This window comes from Strigops habroptila, chromosome 1 (assembly GCF_004027225.2).
Source record: "Strigops habroptila isolate Jane chromosome 1, bStrHab1.2.pri, whole genome shotgun sequence".
NCBI classification, from domain to species: Eukaryota; Metazoa; Chordata; class Aves; order Psittaciformes; family Psittacidae; genus Strigops; species Strigops habroptila.
The window spans coordinates 18,815,771-18,838,173 of NC_044277.2; the positions used below are offsets into that span (position 1 = coordinate 18,815,771).

A 22,403-nucleotide genomic window follows, 5' to 3' on the forward strand; every position below is an offset into this window, starting at 1 on the left:
TACATGGCAACTTGACACAAATATACTGATTTTAAAAAGGAAACCTTGGTGCCTTACCTTTGTCTGCAATGTTACATACCAAGGTAAATGCATGTGCATGGTGGCAAAAGAAAACTTGAGGGATTTACTGCCTGAATAGGAACCCTAATTTTACAGAGTTACACCTGAGCATTTTTTCCAATAATTTCAGACAAAATGGGGTTAATGTAATAGAAACAACAGTCACATTTACTTTACCATTCTTCAGCTCCTAGAACCTGAGCAGCAGAAATTTCTTTTTTGAATTTCAACTTCAAGGAAGTCTTCAGTACAGGTTAGCATTATATCAAAATTCCTAATAAAAGCCACACTACGTGCTTCTTGATCCAATACACACATACTCCGCCTCCCTCTAAATGATTACGACACCATTCTCACACCACAGTTAAGCCGTATCACAGCTTAGCTTAACGTAACATTAAGAGTTAAGTCTCTCCCATATCTTACTCTTGGAATAAGAGAACATCAAGAGGTCAAATAAAGACCTTTTATAAAGAAGTTCTCATTTTTATTTTATCATGTCCAGCTTCAAAAGCACTCAAAGCTAACTGTGACAGACTTACCTATTTTCATGTCAACCCTATAAATGTTATTTATAGACTTAATTATATTTCCAGTATATAACACGACAGATACTTCTCACTTCAGTTTCCCTTAGTAACCACAAATGTGAAAAGCTGACTGCAGCATAGTTTGAGGGTCATTTCAAGAACAGAACAGGCAGAGAAAGGCTCCATTTTCAGATACTGCTGCAGAAACAGATCTGTGCAGTAAAAAGTATAGATCTATGAAAATCATTAGAACGCCAGAAGGCCAGTATCAAAATATAGCTCCCCCCCAACTTCATTATTTCTCCTGATATCAACAGTTTATTAATAACACTGAAAGCAGAGAACTTGCACATGATTTTATAATTAATGTTATTTACTGTTTGGAACTAGTTACCTAAAAGTGAATGCTCAGATTGATTCTTGAAGGAAAAAAAAAAAAACACAACAAAAAACCCAACCAAACATTACTTAGCTACTATTAGCTAATTCCCAATTTAATACCTGTCAGAATAAGCTATTAGATACACACAATTCTAAGCTTAAAAGGTAATGCAAATTATTGTGTTGCTTTTATTTTGTAATTAAACTAAGTCTGCACTTGCTATGCAATGACATACTAACAATAAAGCAGTAACTTACAGAATATTCAATAGTCCCTCTAGGCTTTTGAAAAGACATTCGCCGCCCATCTTTCTTGTCTGGGGTCTTCTTCTGGCCAGTGTCTGAAAAAAATTGAGGCAACGTGCGTGTTAAATTCATTTTCCTCTCTCAGTACTGTCACAGGCTGCTGACTACAGCCCCGTGGGCAGACATCTAATTCACCAGTTAAACAGCCTGCTCCCGGTGACTGTCTAACAGACAACCGGCTGCTAGAATAGGAAATTCATTCCTCTGCAATGCTTTAAGAATTTGACCAATACAAACCACTGATAACTAGGAATCAACTAACTGCTATCCAGGAAGCTACTGATGAAGGAAGACTAAATAGGAGATTGACCCCATCAGGTAAGCAGCGTTTCTGGAACTACTGGGTTTAACAGATTCTGTATCACACCCATCCTGCTTTCGTCTAGAAGGGAGGTGATCTAGAGTACCTGTATGTTTGAGCTAATCAGTGCAGATTTTTTGTCACTGTTTGGTAAGTACAGAGTATTTAAAGCTTTTGTATAAAACAACACTAGTGTTTAACTTCAGAGTTATCCTGTCTATAGCAAATACATACAGCCTGTACATATCCAATAAAGATTCTAAATAAATAAACATCACAAGTTCAGAACTGTTTTTTTTATTGGAGCATTGTATTTTGATGACTTCCATATCACAGGCCTGAACTATACCTTTTTATACTAATTGGCTTGATATTTATGATAAACATAATGCAACAGTGTACTTACATGATTCAACATAAAGCCTTTAATTTTACATCTCTAGAAAAAAGTAGGGATTTTAACATATCCATTTATATACACACATGAACTTTTGAAATTAATCTCTTAAGAAGTTAGGTCTCTGTCACAAGGCCTACACCTTTAAGAGTTAAATACCTGCTATTAAGGAGCCCAAAATATTTACATGAGATATGTTAAATTTTCATGCCACAATGGGATTAGTTATACTCCCATTCTGATACATTCAAATTTCTGTTACCATAACTGAATATATTTAGACAAATATTTCAAGGCAAATTAACAGAAGAAGCAAACCTTACAGGACTGACAAATACTTGCATGAATTTCATATACCTGCTCCCAAACTTCTTCATGGATAGTTGAAACTATGAAGATATGGGGTGGGGTGGGTGACAGACCAAACCAAAACCCAACAAAAAACCCCAAACAAATTACATAGGAAGTTCTGCAGTGCCAAAAGAGAGAGAAAGAAACATCTTACATTTGCTACACAGGGCAGGCTGCAGAGGACAACAATAAAAGTGATTTCTAGCAGACTCAACATAAGTACTGTCTTAGGGTATTTTTTTATATAAGAGAATAAATATTAGACTAATTCTACCTTTTTTTATATCTCGAAGATGGAGAATGTTCCCATACCTACAAGATAAAAATTCATCTATAGATTCTATTACTTATGGTAATATAGCTACGAATAACAGTCAAGATTCTAAACCTACTTTTAAAAAATTCTAGAAATTCTGAAAACCTAGGCACTGTAACTCTGCCTCCTATCTTCATTCAAAACATTAAAAGCTATTTCTTCCCTTATTTACTACTTAAAGCTTTTTAAAAGTTACATAAAAGAAACCTTTATTTCTGTTTATATTAGCAGTTTTTAAAGGCACAAGTAACATCTCTAGAGGAAATTAAGCCAACTCAGTAAGGAATGAAATCACTCTAAGTTTGTGTGTAGACTTAATAGTAGCCAACATTCTCCTCTTCCAGGCCAAGTATTTAGCTACGAAAGTCTGTACCTACCTTACAACAACAGATGCCTTTCCAGGAAGCAACTGAAAAACTGGAAACAACTGTTTGACTGTAGCTTTTCCAAATTTTTCAGCCCATATCAAAGCTTTGCTAGTAGCCTAATCATTTACTTGCAACAGCAGTCTGGTTCACATATTCCTAAGCAGAAGTCAAACAATGTAGCTGAAGAAAGACTGATCTCATCCATTCATTATATATGCCTTAATTATATATGGAGCATCCCTACTGTAGAACAAGCATCTTCTTCCCCTGCTGCTGGCCCACTCCCCCTTAGACAGAAATAGAGAAGCCCTATACTACAAATGTATATACACACTTCATCCCTATACAGCCCAATGTTGTTTGTGTCTGTTTCCTTCCTTTCCTAACTGAAATTTAAGCTTCCTTTTTTCTCTTGTTAGTTCATATATAAGTATCTAAAAAGTCTGCAGACAGGTGTCACTCAAGAGGTCAAGATAAGTCATCTTCTCCAGTAACTGAGTAGTAGAATAAAGTCTTGCACAAATAACCACTACTGTTTCTTATGCCAGAAATAAAGAAAGAAAGGAAAGCTATTTGTTCCTCAGGGCAGGAGGGCCTGCTGCTTTAGACTTCAGGGCACTCTAGTAACTTCAGGAAAGTAAGAACAACCAGGGAGAAGGGGTGGGGAAGGAAGGTCCCCGTTGGCGGCACCTTGGAGGAAGGCAGATGCCAGAGGAACTCCTACCACAAATTCCCCAGGAGCTTATTAGCTGCAGTTTATTATAGGTTGGTATTTTTATTTTTATTTAATGTTATTCCCTCCCCGACCTAAGAGTAATTCCTACCCTTCCCATGAGTGCCCACTTTCATTCCCTCCCTCTGTGACAGCTTTACTTCGCTTTCACTGTTTGGATATGGATTCAAGTGTTTCATAACCTACTGTAAGCTAAGCCCCCCAAACAAGTCAAGAAGAGCTGAGGGCAGGCAGGGCTGAAGCAAAAACTAGGGCTTTCATACAAACAATTACATACCAGGGCTTTGACAGTACTGGGCACAGCTGTCAAAACCCACACCTCTGCCCACAGCCCAAGTGCTTGAGCTGCCAGTTCATACACAACACATCCACTTCACCTAACATCTTTGATTTTGTTTCAATCGTGACAACAGGTCACAGTAGCAGAGACATGAATTCAACCTCCTTAATGGTGTACTGCAAAGCCTCCAACTACTTCTCACTGAATGAGCCAGCTATTTATTTTTGAGAGAGAAGTAAACACATCTTTCAGCCATCCTTGTGCTCCTAATATTCTAGAAAGCATGTGGAAGTGGATACAGCACAGGAAGCAGTGGTCTGAAAAGACCTCAACACCTTTCTCATCCTTTCATTCTACTCATTTTCCTAATGGCAACTGTTGCACATAAGCTCATCTTTTTAGGTTACACACAGTCATTATCTCATCCGCCAGCAGAGACTACCAAAGGCTGATGTACTCAGACCACAGGTATAAGAAAAACCTGACACCACTGAACAAGCTGCATACAATCTCAAGAGAAAGCAGTAACTTGTTGGAGATGGGATCTGTGGTGCTAGGTTATCAGCTGTCCAGCTGTGCTGTTTCAGAGAGAAACAAGATCTTAACATCAGGGTGGATGCTTTAATTCTGAACTAGCATTTTGCTGGTTTGGGCACACAACAACGTGAAAAGCTGAAGTGAAAGCTGAAGTGAAAAAGTACATATCAGGTCCACAAATGACAATATTTCTACTGTCTAGCATTTAAAAAACTATAACTAGAAATACACAGAAGGAAGTGTTCAAAATGGCACTGGGCCAATATTTAGTCGGAATGATTGCATGCAGAAATTTAACATTAAATGACTGTAGTGTAAGAACGGCTACATATAATCAACATAACCAGAGAGAAGGATGAACTGTTTCAACATATTTATACAAGATAAGAAAAGTGGTTTTAGGAACGTAACAGTTTTTAAATAAGGCAGCTTGGACCTTAGAATACGTAACAGCCACTGGCATTATTCAACTGCAATTTGAGGACAACTGAAGTTAAATTCCAACATTTGTGGTGGGGTATCAACTAACAGCCTCTCTATGGTCTTGTGCCACTGAATTTTGGTTGGCTGGAAACATTCCTGTGGCACTGCTAGTTCAAACTGACATGACGAGAGTGACATTTCTCATCTCTTAGCATGTTATCTGAGGTGAATGGTAGACCTTAAATTTTCTGTTTGCTGGTGCTTCTAGCACATCTTTCTGGCAATAAGAGCTGGTAAAGAGAACTCAAGATTTGTACTGTGAGTAACAATGCAATAATACATGCTAAGAACTGCTTAGGAGTATCTTCAAGCTCTGCATAGAGCAGAATTTATTAAATTTTCCTTTACCCTACCATTTTTCTGCATGATAAACTTAAAACTCAAAATACCCTGCAATGCTTCTCAGCTGTTGATTTTCTATTCATTTCTATGTTAACAGCAATTAGAAAGATCACTTTTTCCAGATGAATAAATTGATAAATCGAACAGGTATCCTCCGAGATAAAGCAAGTAAGCCGGAAAAGTCAACACAATGCCAATTGCTTGTAAGTAATAACTGAGCTTATTATGATCTAGATGAGAAAAAGATGACTTATTCCCTCTCTCATCCCCCAACAAGAACTGCAAGTTATGCATTAGATTTACATGTGTTTAAGAAAAAGGCAGAGGCAGCAACCTTGTTAAATGCTTGTCTAGGATACAGTTTTCCACAGGATCTTAAAAAAACCTCCATGCAGCACATAGGACGTAAAGATTTTTAAAAACTGATTAACGAACAAGCAAGGAAAGAAAAGTAGTCTCTCTTTTGAATATTTGCAAATACACTGTTATTTAGCAGCACATGGAACAACTTTCTAATTGATAAAACAGAGGAGGCATAGATACTACATCTTTACTAGATTAGTTTTGCTTAATAGCCATTAGATCTTCAAAATCTATTCATATATAAACAAAAAAAGATTAAAGTAGGAAATCTTCATATTCCATAAGGCCTGGTGACTTGGGTTTCTTAACAGCAGGAGCTGTCCCTCAGTAGAGGGACTGTCTCATTGATCCTCCTCCCTCTCCTGCAGATAGATATGCTTATGCTAATTACTGAAATATTCTGTTATCTTCCAGCGTCTTAAGAACCAGAAATAAAGAGGCCCTAATAGTAGCCTACAAGATGCTCACAGCCTGCAGTTTTCTAGCCAAAATCGTAGGTATTCGGACCAAGGCAGTGTCATAAACAATGCCCTCCTTAATGTCCTCTTGCTAAGCAACTGCTACTTATTTGTGATTCAGTCTTTCTGTCAAAGTCATGCTCTCAACACTCTGGATCCTTATCACTGCTCTCCACATGATGCTTTTGTTCACATTTTTCTCAACCAAAACCCCAAACTAAATGCATCCAAGACCTCATTAATACTGTGTCAGCACCTCAACACATCAAAATAGTTTTCCTGCAACAGATTCAGCACTGATTCAAGTTCATTTTGTGATCTCCCTACCTCCCTGTTCCATCTGAAATATGTATGTATGCAGCTTAATCATTTTACAAGTTTATTGCATTAGGTTTGTAGATGACATCAAACTGGGAGGCCCAGTCAATATACTTGAGGGCAGGACTGCCGTGCCTGGGGAGGACGAAGGATCAAGCTGACAGGAACCTTATGAAATTCAGCAGAACAACAGTCCTCCGCAAGGGAAGGAAGAGCCCTTGTGCTGTACAGGCTGCTACTGCCTGGGAGGGAGCAGCTCTGCTGAAAAAGCCCTCCCGTACCTTCTAGCTAACTTCCACACAGATATCAAGACAACATAGCCAGGCTCTTCAGCGATGTACCATGGAAGAACAAAAGACAACAGACATAATGGACCAACAGGAGAGCTTCTGACTGGATAAAAGGTAAAAATCTAATTGCCCAGAGCAGTTGTGCAGTTTCCACCCTTGGATATTTTCAAGGCCCAGCTGGATCAAGCATTGAGAACCTAACCTGAGGACATTGCCTTCCCTGTTTTACACATGACTAAACAGTCTTGCTTGCAATTTTAGTTATCAATAACTATGATTCCTCCCACATTTTTCTGGCAGGCAATGCAGTTGCATAAAGCCACTACCAAATCAAGCCCGAGGGAGATCCACACATGTAACACAATGAGGTGTACTGCTAACTGACCGACAGAAATTTATCACTCATACATGCAGTAAGTCGAAAAGCAGCCACAAGCATGCAGGTTCTCATAAAACATCAGCTTCTAAACTGTTTTAATGTTAGAAATGGGAATTAACCAGAAAAAAGAAGGAAGTATGATGCATGAAAACAAAAATGCAATACAGTCAAAGAACACTAGATTACTAGAATAAAACATACTTAGATTATAAACTAACCTGGCAGATAATTGGAGCTCCTATAAACTGAACTTCAGTAAAACATCTGATACACCAGAATCCTACTGAACAGTAAAAAGCAGACTAAGAATTGTAAACTATGTTAAAAAATCAGTAAAGGGGAGAGTGAAATAGAAACTAGCAGAATGGAGGAGTCTATTAATGAGTTCCCAATGGACTAGTTTTGAAACCAGTTCAATTGTACATCAGCAAACAAACTCAGAAGCACAATCAACAGCAAAGGCTGGGCAAAAAGCCTCAAAGCCTGGAGGAACAAAAAAAAAAAACCACCACAAACCCCACAACAGAAAACTAAAAACCAAAAAAATAAAACAAACCAATAGGGCAAGGTGTAGCAGTACAAACCGTAACATGAAGTAAAATATCATTTAGCATCACATGCACCAACGGAATAGTCAAGCACTTCTATATACTAGTAGCGCACAAGTCGGAAGAGATTGTGCATACATTAACATATCACAAGATGACTGAGTCACCAGCCCGATACATTCCAACACTACATTTGCTTCTTATGCCTGTACCAACTGAAGTATTTTCAGACATGAAAGTGAAGCATTAGCGTCTTTGTAAAGGGTGCTGGTACATTTCACATGTGCTTCATCCGGAACAGTATGTACAAGAAAGCTTGCAGAATTTTGTCTCTCCAGTTTGAAGTCTCTCTCATACTTTATTATACACCTGTTCATTTCTTGAAAATGAAGTACTGAGAAAGGATGAAGTGAAGAAATAACCTACCTTATTCTTATGTCTGCTTCATTCTGAGAGACTTTTAGAAGATACTAACTTTTACAGCAGGACTTGACAAATGTACCATAACTTGGCCCTGCACATGAACTGCTTCTACCTTCATCGTAGTACAGAGGATTGACAAGCCACGTGGCTTACCAGATATACTGTGTATGGTTATCTTACTGATCAAGACTTGAAAACTGCTAAGAAGTAGTAAGTAAACCCACAGGCCACGCAGTTCAGAACTGAACAATCTGAAAGAGAAAACCAACAAATCTTTATTAAAAGGCAGCTAGAACAATTTCCCTAACAGACTGGTTAAGAGGATTCTCTGAATGAGGAGTTCTGAATGACTGGGTTTCACTTCTTTAACTTCTGTACTGCTTGAGAGACATACTGCAGGAAGTCAATATTGGCTGTGCAGTGTATTTTCTCCCTTTATGAAGTGACTGCAGACAGAAGTGAAGTGAAAATGCTTAGGAGGGAAGAAGGATGAGACTCCACGCATGGAAGCATATCCCCACAGAATCAAAGTGTTATCTAGAGAAACCTCTTGAGTACATCTACTACTCCAGCCTCCAGTCTGAAGAAGCAATACTGTCAACATCAAATCAGGTCAGCTTAAAACTGTAAGCTGTCCCAGGGATGAACCACTATCCTTGTGAAGTTTACTCTGTTGTCAAAGACCTCCCAAGCCAACACTTGTGGCTGCTGCCCCTTCTTTTGTCATCTGTTACTACTGAGATGAGAGTAGGTCACAATTAGATTGCCTTTAACCCACCTCTGCAAGGTTAAAACCCAGCTCCCTCAATCCCTCCTCACAGGTCATACACCCCTAAACATACTGGCTGGACCCTCTACAGTTTCTCGGCAGCCTTCTTTAACAATGGTACACCAAACTAAAGAGCATATTCATAATATGGCCCCAGCAATGTCGCTAAAAAGAAGAAAACACATGTCCCTCATTGCTGGCCACAGTCCCTCTTTCATAGCAGACAACACAAACAGCACACGAAATTGAGACATGCTGCTGGCTCATTTGAGGTTTATATACATGAGACTCAAATTAAACTGAACATTCAAGTTAATTCTGCAGCAAAGATAATCCTTAATCACACATTCTCTAAAGCCTTGACTTGCATCTTCAAGCAAATAAAAATGCATGCCACTTTGATGTGCTAACATCTACAATACTATCAATAAACAAGAAAGCTACATTCCATTCCAGGTAAATCCAGGCATACATACATACTAGGTCTTTCTAGAAATTACCAAGAGACTATCTTTAGAAGTATTTCAAAGTCCACAAGGCTGTTTTGTTTTTTTGGGTTGGTAGTTTTTTGTTTGGTTTTTTCTTTTCCCTTCGCGCCCCCCCCCCCCCCCCCCCCCCCCGCTTCTCCTTGCATTTTTATCCTCCAGCATCATCATTAATACATAAAACACCTTCCTAAAGTTATTTCACTGACTTGGCTGCTGACACTAACAATGTAAACTGGTTAAACAGGTTTACAGCCTCCTGTGGCACTACTCAGCCTCTCAGCGTCTCCTTTCTCCCTACTAAGAAATACTTTTAACTGTTCTGCGCATACCCAAAGTAGCACACAGGCTCAGAAGAGCGATTTAAGGTGCAGCATTTGAACAAACTTGCCTGCTGGACTTGGAAACCTTGCAGAGCTGTTCGACTGTTTAGAAAGACAGCAAGAAAACAGTAAAACTTATATCTACAAATATTAAATAAACCTGAGATAATTAATTTCACTTCTACAATAGAGTAAAAATAAAAAAGGTTATTTTGTTTCAGAAACGTGGAAATGGGGCTTTAAAGTATTTGTGAAAAACTGTTCTTTCAAGAAGTAATGCACAGTCAAAACTGAACCATGCAACAAAGATGAACACTGGCAAAATCTTTCTGAAAGTCTTAAGTGGGAAAAACAACTAAAGTAAAAATTAGGCCTGGATCCTGAACACCACATACAGAGATGGAACATTTGGAGTAGTTGGGATTTGCCATTAAGGTTTAAGTTAATGTCAGGGGACTCATCTCTAATTAAATCAGAGTTTGGATTTCAACTGAAGTATTGTAATCATTATTACAACTTCCACAGCACTCATTACCATCACCACAAGCAGTTTGTAGAAGCCAGCAAAACACTTGCCAAAAAAAGAATTCTATAGTCACAAGTACTTTTTCTGCCCGTAACTGACCCTGTGAAGGAGAAGACAGCACAAGGCAGTCAAGATCTAATTGCCTGGCACAGTGTGCTTTGCCTAGGTGAGGAAAACCCCTCAGTATGGTTCTGTCAAAAACACACATCAAATTATATGTACACAGAAACCTACACTGCTTTCCAGAACTGCCGCCAGATTTCATTAACACAAATCTTAATTACATTATGAAAGTATCTGAGGAAATACTCTTCCTGCTCAAAGCTAGGGAAAAAACAAAAGATTGTAACACAGTCCAAGTTAATCCTTTGTCCCAGGGCAAGAGGAGAAGAAACGTCAGAGATCTTTTTGCTTCAAGAAGTCACACTTATCACAGCAGACGCTGTAGACCAACAGCTGAACACATGGCCTTGTAACGATTCAAAGGCCAGCAGATGCTGAAGAGTTTTACTGACATTTCACTTCTGCAAAAGAACATAAACAATCTTTGCCAACAAGCCTTCAACAGTTTGTACAGGCTTATTTAAAGTACTTCATTTCACTGCCGAAAACCAAGTTACTGTCTCTTTCTCTCCCTGTATGTCCTGGGGAAGAGGGACATAGAATAAAGAAAGAAAGAGGCACTGTAAATATACGTGCCTCTTAGGTGGTTACCTATTATCCTTTTGTGCAAGAAGTGTGATGTAAGGCACACAAGGAGACATCATCTACATCTGACAGGCTGCATGAGCACTCCTACTGCCTTGCCTACTAAAGTAACAGATCTTGTTTCTCTTGAGGAAAAACAACTATTTTACTCTTCCACGTTGAAGGAATGAAGAAATTTAATTGTCTTTAATAATACCTTTCAGTAGAGACCTGACTTCAACCTTACCTACAGACTGTGACAAAGATGCAATCAACCACTCAGCACAGAGCTTCTTGAAAGAGGAAGAAGAGGGCAAGATTTACTATTCCTTGGATACTGTTCTTGATATTTTTATTAAGTGCTTTCACAAATTTAACTTTATATTCTTTCCAAACAGTCCATAGACCATGCTACTTTTACTAGTTGTGTCATAGTTTGTTTTTAATTTCCAATCAGTAGCACTACCTCCCTAGAGTTCTTATAGCCCAGTCCTCTTCTGCATACACAGTCTGCGTACATTTGCTGTCCACCCCTCCAGTTCTCATGGTATTGCTTGCTAACTTGAGTACTCACTTCAGAGGAGTACACTACAATATGCACACTTAGAGTCCAAAGGCCTCTTGCTCCCAGGCACAGGACAGACTCTCCCGACTGTCCTGCTGGACCACTGAAAGGCAGGCAGAGGTACTACTTCTGCCCTTACCATCACCAAACCTACTTCTAAAGTACTACTGCCTGCTCTTCAGTAGCACAGGAGAGGCAGACACCACCTCGGACACAACAGAGTTCTCAATCCAAGGAGCTTGTGCTCCAGTCACGTTCCCGCACCCGGCTCAGCGACTGAACCAGGAGAAAGTGTGCGTGGGAAGGGGGCGGGTCATGAAAGTAAGTGTAACAGCACTGCCATGAAATCAGGAAGACGTGCAGCAAGAGCAAGGCTGCTTTTCGTATTCCACCCGTCCTGTGCCGCCATCCCTTCCGGGCGCAGCCTCCACTCAGGCAGACGCCGGGCACAGGCAGGAGCCCCGGCCCCGCGGCGGGACAGGCCGTGGCCCATGTGCCGCCCCCCCACCCCCTCCCCGCCTTCCACCGCCGCCTCTTCCCTCGGCCACCGCTCACAGCCGCCCCGCCGCAGCCCCGGCACCAGAGGGACGCCCAGAGCCCGCTGCAGGTCTGCCGGCCACGCGGGCCGCCCCCCGCTAGGGAAGGGACCCCCTCCTCTCCCCTTCCTGCTCCCATTCTCGCTTTCCCCAGAGCTCGCTCCTCTTCAGGAAGGCTCGAAGGGCATGAGAAGCCGAACCCACTACCGGGGAGGCTCCTGACCGGCCGTGGACCCCGCTGCCCCCCAGCCCCTTCCCCGCCGGTACCTGGCGCCGGCTCAGCGGGGCCCTGTGCCCCTCGGCTCCGGCCGTCCTGGAAGCGAACCTGGCGGAAGCCGCCGGGCACAACGCCCCAGAGGCGGCTGGCAGTGCCGCGTAGGAGGCGGCCGCCCTTGCCGGTGAAGGTGGTGAGGTAGTCCATGGCAGGGGCTCCTAACGGCCGGGGGGCCCCATAGCCGGGCCGGACACGCAGCTCCGCCAGCCCCGCTCCACAACTTGGGCAAACTTTGGAGCTCGGCCCCGCCTCCATTTAAAGGGGCCGCGGCGCCGCCGCCGGCGCTGGGCGCGGACGGTTGCGACCTGGGAGGCGCGTGGGGAGCGGGCCCCGACCGCCCAGGCCGCGGGGGCCTGGGGCCGCCGTTCGTCCCCTCGCCGGGCCGTGGCAGGGGCCGGGGCCGCAGCAGACCCAAGGCCGCCGCGCGGGGCCGGGTGTCGCGGCGCGGGGCTGTGCGGGCGCGGCCGCCCTCCGGCGGAGGGGCAGCGGCTCCTCAGGCGGAGGCGCCTCCCGCAGCGGCTCATTGTTTTTCACATAGGACGGCAGAGCGGGGAGGCGGCTTCCCGACCTGCTCTGCTGCAAGTAGATGGCCCGTCGTGGGCAAGGCTGTTAGGGGTTGAAGCCCGAGGGCGGCCTCATGGCAGCCATGAGCAGGACGGGTGGGCACCGGGGTCTCCTCACCGCCTATGTGACCACTTGGGACATCGCTTCCTTTCAGTCTCGGGCAGGCTCACGGCCACCTGTACACCTTCATGAACTTACCTCCAGTTTGGGGTTTTAGTTAGGTTTTGTGAAAACTCACTGCTTACAACCATGTGCTGCAAAGCTTTCTAACTTTTATGTCCCAGCTTTCCTTTACTAAGAAGCAAGGAAATCAAGAGTCAAGGCATCTTTTAAGTCTTCTCACAGTCTTGGATATTAAGATGTTTTACCACTGTAACTGTAAAACCAGAGCAGCTGAGAGTGACACTGTCTGGTTTTGCTGTTCTGTTTTTCATCCCTCGCGCTCTCAGTTTCCTGTCATCTCATATGACACTGTCCTCGCTGTGCTAGGCCAGCCCGTGTCCTCCTGCCCTCCTTCGAGTATTTGCCCTTGTTGATACCTGACTCAACCTTTGAACTGGCTGCGTCAGTTCAGTCTTCCCGCAGAACTTACTAGATACACAAGTTTGTTTCTTTTTGAAAAAGATGTTTTGTTTGTGGTGTTTGTGCCCTAGCATTTTTTTGTCCTTGCAATTCTTGGGACTTCCAAGATTTAAAGAAATAAAACCAGTTAGAGCATGATCCAACATTTTAACAGAGAAAGAAATACCTAAGGCATTGAAACTGTTATTAAGATCTGCTTTACAATGTGCGTTCTGCAGGTATTGACGCTGGAAGAACAGCCATATCGTTATATTTAATACCTGTGCCATAGACCTTAAAACCAGAACTATAATGTGCTTATATTCTAACCAGAGAATGATGCGATTATATACTGCATTTAGCTGCAAATGAAAGTATTGTTTAATAAAAAATGCTCTTGTAGAGCCAAATCTATTGTGTACATGCAGAACAGAGGAACAAAGTGCTGAGCTATGTCGACTCCTATTCACTTGTAGCAGCTGCTCAATTAAATCAGAGTTTAACGTCAGCATTTTGGTGTGCTTATTTCTGAGGGTTACTTGATGTAAACAGTACACTCAAATCAACCTTTCTACTACTTAAATCAGTTCCTGCTCAGGAGATAATGATGTTCAACACTTTTTTTTTTCCTCCTCAAATAAAACCTTTTCACTGAAACAGAACAAGAAATTTTCAGCTTAATTTTAGCTTTCCCTCCCTCTCTCCCCACCAAACGTGCCAATAGAAATGGATATGTAATCTGTCTGTTCCAGGACTAATGAATAAATCAGGAACTGCAGAGTCACTGCATGGTCTAAGTACCACTCGATGTTTGGTATATAAACTACTCTGCCTACCAGATCTGTCTTGCCCTAAACACTGTAATTAGTTTTCATTTCATTACGGTGTTTCTGCTGTGGAGGAGCTATGGTTGGTCTTTAGCCCTGCTGATTCTATTTTTGGCAAAATTTACCTACATCTTTGCACCAGGCATGAGTTTACAAAGGTGGTGCTCAGCACTTTTGAAACTTTGAGCTAACTTGTCCACCAGAATTCTAGCCACAAACGCACCTCTGTTTTTATACCGATTGCATGTATTTTCTCTGTGGTTTGAAATAGTTCTTTCTTTTTTTTTTTGTCTTCCAAGCCCGTATTATAGAATCATAGAATCATTTAGGTTGGAAAAGACCTTTAAAATCATTGAGTTCAGTCTTTAACCCAGCACTGCCAATCCACCACTAAACCATGTCCCAAAGTGCCACATTTACACATCTTTTAAATACCTCCAGGAATGGTGATTCAACCACTTCCCTGGGCAGCCTGTTCCAGTGCTTGACAACTCTTTTGGTGAAGAAATTTTTCCTAATATCCATCTAAACCTCCCCTGGTGCAACTTGAGGCAGTGTTTATCGTTATAATGCAGTGATAGAGGCTATAGGTTCAGACTCAGCTAACATTTTGAATCATTCCAGGTAAATGTTTTGATAACTATGAATTTGTTAAATTTTAGCTGCCTTCATCTGCTTTGTTCACAGGTAGTCTAACCTAAGTATAAAATGATCACCTATTACTGCAATAGGATTTTCATTAAAATCATTGTCCATACTCAAAAGCATCCATTTAGCTATGTTTTTACTTAGGAAGAACAAATCCTTCAATTGAACTGCTTTAACTGTAAAAACAAGATTTAGGTATCTGTGCTCAGAAAAGGTAATAGTACTCTTTAAGATCGGAGACATTCATTGACTACTGATAAAATTTAAAGTCATCGAGGTAATACAATTATTAATAGTATATTATTATTACATTGTGAAGAATACAGTCAGAGCTATACTACTTCAGCAGGCCTTTTCAACACAAACATCCAGTAGTACTATTATGGGCTTTAAGATGCTGTTTCTATTTTGTTGTGCCACACCCATGATAGAAAGATTTTTGACAAAGATGTCCTGTCTAAAAACTGGCCAGGCTTAATCCCGTGTCATTTAGAACATGTAATATACTGGAATTTAAGATTATAGCCCACATTTCTGTCTGAGAAGCTTTGCAACATTCCTCAACTTTTTAATTGATAGTAAAGACGTAAACACTACATACGTAAGCAATGAGTGTCCCTTTTGCCATAGAACGAAACCAAATGTAAATATGTTCTACAATATTTATAATTTTTTACCCTTATATTGATCTGGAACACCTTTATAGAAACTTGACTGTGCTGCCTTTATGTGCTCAGTGTGTAGAAACAACTAGGATTTCTCTGAGGGGTGGGCTAGTGTTTCTATTTGATCTCTGAATATGCAACAAAGATCTCTCCTGGGTTTATTTTCTGGCCTGTGATAACAGGTGCAGAAAGTGTATCCTTGTAACTCGATCACTTAAAACTGGCCCTACAAAAGAAGGAGCTGGTCTCACCTGTTCTTCATAGAATCATGGAATCATGGAATGGTTTGGGTTGGAAGGGACCTTAAAGCTCATTAGTTCCAACCCCCCTGCCACAGGCAGGGACACCTTCCACTAGACCAGGTTGCTCCAAGCCCCGTCCAGCCTGGCCTTGAACACTGCCAGGGATGGGGCAGCCACAGCTTCTCTGGACAACCTGTGCCAGTGCCTCAGCACCTTCACAGTAATTTTTTTTTTTCTTAATATCTAATCTAAATCTCCTGTCTGTCAGTATAAAACCATTCCCCCTTGTCCTATCCCTACATGGCCCTTGTAAGAAGTCCCTCTCCAGATTTCTTGTAGGCTCTTTTTAGATACTGGAAGGCTGCTATAAGGTCTCCCCTCAGGCCTCCGCAGGCTGAACAACCCTAACTCTCTCAGCCTGTGTTCATAGGAGAGGTGCTCCAGCCCGCTGATCATCTTCATGGCCTCCTCTGGACTCATTCCAATAGGTCTGTGTTCTTCTGATGTTGGAGGTCCCAGAGCTTATGCCTGTTCCTGTGTTACCAGTGTGAGCACAGCATTCGTTTAGCAGGTGGGTGCACTGTTCAGTAAAGCCAATCCATTTAAAAGTATCTTTTAGTTTAGACAAAACTAATTAAACTTTACTTTGTAAACACCTGTGGAAGCACAAGGTGCAAAGCAACAGAAGGGCAGAAGTGGCTGGATGAGAGGGCAGGAAGGGAGGAAGGTGCAAGCCAGCCTATTTGTCTTCAGGGCCAGTCTGTTACCTCAAACTGACAGTGCAACTGTGGCACAAATGGAGATGCCTTCCTATTGGTATTACACACAAACCCACCTTCAGTAGCTACAGAAATGTCTGACAGAATATATCTGCAGTTATGATGCAACACTTAATAACATGCTTTGCTAATCTCTTGCTGTAAATAAAGGCACAACCTGGTCTTGTAGCTAGATCCCAAAGTCCCAAACCAGAGCAGGGAGAGAGCTGCTTGAGCTACATTCTAAAAGAACCGGTGGTGTAGGGAAGGGAGAACAGGGATCAGTTGTGGTCAAAAAGAAAAAAAAAACAACATAACACAATAAGGAAAGTATTTCCAAAGTCTGAACATACAAGTATATATATATAAAAGTATTTCAAAGGAGAGGAAAAAAAGATAAAAACACAGCAAGTGGTGCTGATCTATCATTTCTTTAGGGACAGATTTGTTGCTTTTGAAAACAAGTGCAAATTGCAGCAACTAATGCAGGCAGAATGCCAGCAGATGCTGTGCAAGCTTCCTTAGGTCTTGGCCAGTTTAATGCCTGGTTTACAGGATGTGGACTTCTTGCAAGTCATCCTGCCAAATTTCCAGTGCCTACCCCAAACAGTCAGCAGAAGTACACTAGGCACTAACACAAACCCCCTATTTAATTTTGTAAGAAACGAGGTTTGCATATGCTTTCCGAGGTGAGAATCTTGATTTCAGTCATTTGTCAATCAGTCACTGTTCATTTGTATATAAGCAACTTATACACAAGTATGTAATTTTGACAGTCTGAACCAAATGCCTCATTTAAGCTTCCTTACTCACTCTGCAGGCACCAACTCTCTCATGTGATGCTAGGAGGATGCTGTATGCTTTTGTTAAGTATTCTAAATTACCATGTCTGGTCAAGACCTTACCATTTATGTGGTTGCAAACCCCATAATGAGTGGCTAAAATAGGGATCTGAATTAGAACACTCATAAAAGCCTGTCCCCTCTCTTAATTTTTAATGAAACCTATTTTTAGTAATGTAAAATAATTCAGGAATTGTTTTTTCCTAGTGAAAAAGAGGAACTTTTAAGACACAGAAAAACAGGCTGCAGTCTGTTTCCTGTGCTGTTTCAGTAAAAATTAATTACAATGCAGAATGCACATGCAGCCCTTGAAGGAAGGACTAGAACTGAGGCATGCAGAACTCCTGCATTCTCGGGCATATTTCTGTATGAACCCACCAATTTGCTTGATGAAGTATGGAAGTACACAGTTCTAGAAGTAAAAATGGTGGCACAAATCTATTTTTGTGATTAAGAAGGCCCAGATAGTTCCAAAGGGCAATTCAGTGTCACTGTACATGTGGGAGAAGTTGAAAAGAGATAACCAGTAGGTGACACTGAGTAAATGGATCTGTTTAAAGCAGGTTCTTCAGAGAGAACTGTGGCTTACGTGTGTCTGTCCATACAGGTTTCACCATAGCACATCCTCTTTTCAGATTAGACACTCGGTAAGGAGGAAGCTGTCATCTTCATACTAGCCTCAGAAATGCTAAACCTGGAATTTCAGACCTGGAATTTGTCACCAGGTAGGGATATATTTCTGTTTTCACTAACCAGCTCCCTGTAAGGTTAGAATGAAATGGGGCCAGCCTCCACCTTGACCATTGATACTGTTCATTGTCCAGCAGAAAATGTCACATTGAAGGGACAAGACAGAATAAACATGGGCATCAAGGGAATTTGGAGTCCTTGGTTCTGGGCCACGATACGTCAAGTATAGTTTATGTTTTGTATCTGATTATTCATGAAATAGCACTGAAACATACAGGAAGCCACTACGGCATCTCTTTTAGGGGAGTTGCTTTCTCAGTAGAAAACTGAATCAAATTCCTACTTTATTAGTATTTCAAATCTGGCTCAATAAATCTTTCATTTCCTTTTGTAGAAGCTGTATAAAATAAAGGTACCACAACTAGACATTAGGTTTCTCCAGGCTGAGGAGAACATTTGGACCTTGGGCACCTCAGCTGCCCCCTACAATGCATTTAAGCATTGAAACATGCAGTCCTAAGCACTGTTCCTTAGGTTTAATTTCATAATATCTGAGTACCGTAACATTCACTGTGTTTTTGTCGCATCAAATCTAAAGTTTCAGGAGGACAAGTCATTGCTGTCAGATGTCACTGAAACATCTGACCTGTTTGTGCTCTGTCTGTTCTGATATAGGTTGTAATTACATAAATGTTTTTGTTTGTTAGGTTGGTACCTAACCTAATCCAAGTCAGACTATTTATATTTAGGACAGCCCAACAAATCCTTTTCACCTTGAGGATTATGCAATTTTTGCTTTTCTAGGCAGATTCCAAAACTCTTCATGCCACACTTTAAATTGGATAGTAAATATAGAAACACCATACAAATAAAGCGTACAATCCAATCTAGGACATTACTGAAACAGAAAAAAAAAATGTTAATTGATTCACAAGTGTCCTGTACTGGCACACATAGCATAGTTACAAAAATGCATACTAAGCATATGAAACTGAATTGAAGTGAGTGAGCGTATTTTACTCCATAAATACACTTATACTGCATCCTGCAGAATAATTTGATCAGATTTCAAAAGCATGCCACAATTTTTCGACACTTGGAAGCACCAAATTTCAGCTGCATATGGTCTGAATTTTCAGATATTCAAGCAAATAATAACCTTTGCTGCCTGCAGTTACACATCTTCTCTGAAAAAATATATCCCATAGTCACTATCCAACTGTCACTGATGCTACAAGTTTTTTACAAAAAGCAGTGACAGAATTAACATTACAAAAATGTGTATTCTAAAACTAAATTTGTACTTTTTTTCCTGAAGTATATTTATGGTTAGATGTCTAAATGGCACATACTACAATAACATATCATATCAGCATTTGTTAAATATGAAAGATATCAACATGAAAGTTTTCAAATATGGCCTTGAGGACAAAATATCATACTGGGACTTTTCCATGTTTATGGCAGAACTTTAGTTTCAACTGCAATTACATAGCTCTATATATATAGACTACCTTATCAAATAAACATGAAATGACCTCCAGGTCTTCAGTTCATACTTATTTGGTCAATAGTGGCTTATTATAAACAGAATGTTCTCTTCTGTTCAGGGAATTTTATGAAAATTAATTTGGACCCCAAGGGGTATGCATGTGTGTGCATGCATGTGCAGATGCCCGTGCAGTTTAAGGATGCTCACTAGGTATAACACTAGCTGCAAATTTAACTTTCGCAAATTTAATTTTCAGTAGACACAGATGTCTCCCTGTCTTAATTTCATCATCTCATTGACATTTTGTTCTTTCATCATGTGTTTTGAAACTGGATGTGGAAAACACTGACAGTATAAACTGATGACTCCGTAGTATTTACTAACTAATGACAACCTCCACAGAGGCATAAATTATGCAAATTATAAGTAATTGCTTACAAAAGGTGATCAGAAAATTTATTATTCCTCAGGTACTTGAATCTAAGGCAAACAGTCTTGACTTTTTCCTTTTTGCAGTATAACTGTAACTATTCTTTCCTTAACACTCACTAAATGCTTATCATGTTGTTAATATACTGTATCCCTATAAGAAGGTTACTGATACTTGCTCAGAAACAATAGAACTGGATTCCAATTCACAATAGACCTTTTTACATTGCCAGACTGGTTCATAATAACATAGAATGCCCCTCTGGTAGGATAAAGTAGTTAAAGTTCAGTTCTGTTGTACACAATTTCTGAAGACTAAGCAATCATATCACAACTGAGATTTCAAATCAGAGCATTGATAGAGTTCATTAACACAAAAAATGTCTGCTTTTCATCAGTATCTTGCCACTTCCTGACCAGCTGTATTCCTCATAGTTATAGCAAGATCCACATACTTTAGAAAGCCTTAGTCCTGTCTTGGGGGGAAAAGCTCCCATTAATAATCACTGAAGTGACTCTATATAATGATAATAAAGGTTCTGTCTGTTTGAAGACATAATCAGCTGCTTGTCACATGCTCCCATTGTATTCAGTTGGCAACAAATCATTTTCCAATTCAGGAAACATCATGGCTTTTAGTTACAGGTTATGAGTTTTCATTGCAACCTTTAGACATGAAGATATCTAAGATACAAAGATCCTTTTAATGGATCCAAACAAAATTATTCTTCTCAGACATCTGGGAAAAGCAGACTTGAGGACAGCTAATGAGCAGCCATGTAATGCCAGTTCTAAGTAGGAATACCATCTGAAGTACAGTGGTATTTTATAGATAAATGGGTCAAAAATATGATCAGAATTTATCTGGAGCCAGAATAAAGCCAATGGCAACAGCTGATTCTTCTGGTTGCAATTCTGTTCTTGTGACAAGAATTACTAATTTTCTATTACTCCTGGTTAGGCAGTGCATTCTAGGATTAAGGATTAGTTAAAAAAAAAAAAAAAGTGAATTCTGTTCCATTCTTTGCTACCTGTTTTTGTGGTTGTTTTCCTGAAGTAAAGTAAGTGTACATACCTGTTCCTGAGCCATCTAAATCTGTGCAGGACATTCCTGAAATTTTCTTTGAATGAAAACCAAGAGGGAGTATGTTGATCTTATTAGAAGCAAGTTCTGCTTTTTTTTTTTAATGTTAAGTCTTGCTTCTTAAGGAACATCTGGTCTCTGTCTCCTTCCCTCCCCCACTGGCACCACATCAGAAGCATATGCCTGATTCATTTGCTCCCATAGTATCATGTAGAAAACCTGTGGATGGTTACTCACTCTCTCCTTTTGGGGATAATTACAATTTATCCTAAAAAAACAAATACATCACTTCTAGCTAGCAAAATCATTTGAAGGCTGTCCATTAACTGTACTATTTCTGAATTAAGAAACTGTATCCTCTACATATTAGTTTTCACCGTAAGATTTAGCAGCTTAACTCACTCTTGCCTCTCTCTCTCTGATTACTGTCACAGTTATCCCCAGAAATGATCTGCAGTATGTTGCCTTTCTCGCATTCAGCCGCATTTAGCTGCAGTGCTGTATACATACCATTGAGAACCCATGCACATACACAGCTTTAAAGATCCTATTTGCCGCTCTGATTAATTTCCTTCTATGTGTTTAGATGGGCTTTTCTGTAGGCTTCATTTAAAATGCTTAATGGCATATCTCCCCATCTTCCTTGTATTTCATCTGAGAATGAAATACTGTGTACACATACTGTATACAAAATCCCAAAGAAACACAAGTTATAGGTAATTAATGGTTATCTGTCAAGTTTTTTTACTCCAGTGCCTCAGGATTAAGCCTCAGAATTGGTAGGTGATTTGGCTGACAGTGGTTAAGTGTGAAGCACTAGTGACATGCTTGTCATCAAGGAAACAGGTTGCTGTGTTTTGCAGAAGTCAAAAGCTTATTTCTCCTAAATATAGGTCCTAATGTTATTGAATTATACTAGCTCCAGGTTAGAAATATATAGAGCATACTGGTTTAGCCATAAACCTTAGGCTAACAAACCTAGGTGAATGGAAAGGTGATGCTGAGAATAGAAGGGATAAAAACCCGATTGTTTAGCCTTGATCTGTTTTCTTACAAAATACAATGGGAAAAATTCAGATATTTGAATAATGATGGAATTTGCCTCTCAAGTTCACGCAAATCTGATGTTGCAGTCCTTCACTGGTTATGGCTTATTGCTTAAGGTTACCGAAGTAAGATGTGCTTTCTAGTAGCACAGCACCCTAACTGTAGTGTAGTGCAGCTGTCTCGTTCCAGAAGCTGCAGTGACTGGTCCAGCTAATCAGCTGGGCT

The 22,403-nt window shown here is 40.6% G+C and overlaps 1 protein-coding gene across 8 annotated transcripts in view; it reads right to left on the bottom strand.

Moving 5' to 3' along the window:
- OXR1 (oxidation resistance 1) overlaps positions 1–22,403 on the bottom strand; it is a 261,974-nt gene that overhangs the window by 57,304 nt on the left and 182,267 nt on the right. For 6 of the 8 annotated variants that reach the window (XM_030481344.1, XM_030481352.1, XM_032919856.1 and 3 more), the window contains one exon: positions 1,230–1,312. In XM_030481344.1, the coding sequence (XP_030337204.1) occupies positions 1,230–1,312 (83 nt within the window). Of the gene's footprint in view, positions 1–1,229; positions 1,313–12,322; positions 12,536–22,403 lie in introns of those variants that run through there. The other 2 variants (XM_030481367.1, XM_030481406.1) reach the window with 2 other exon arrangements.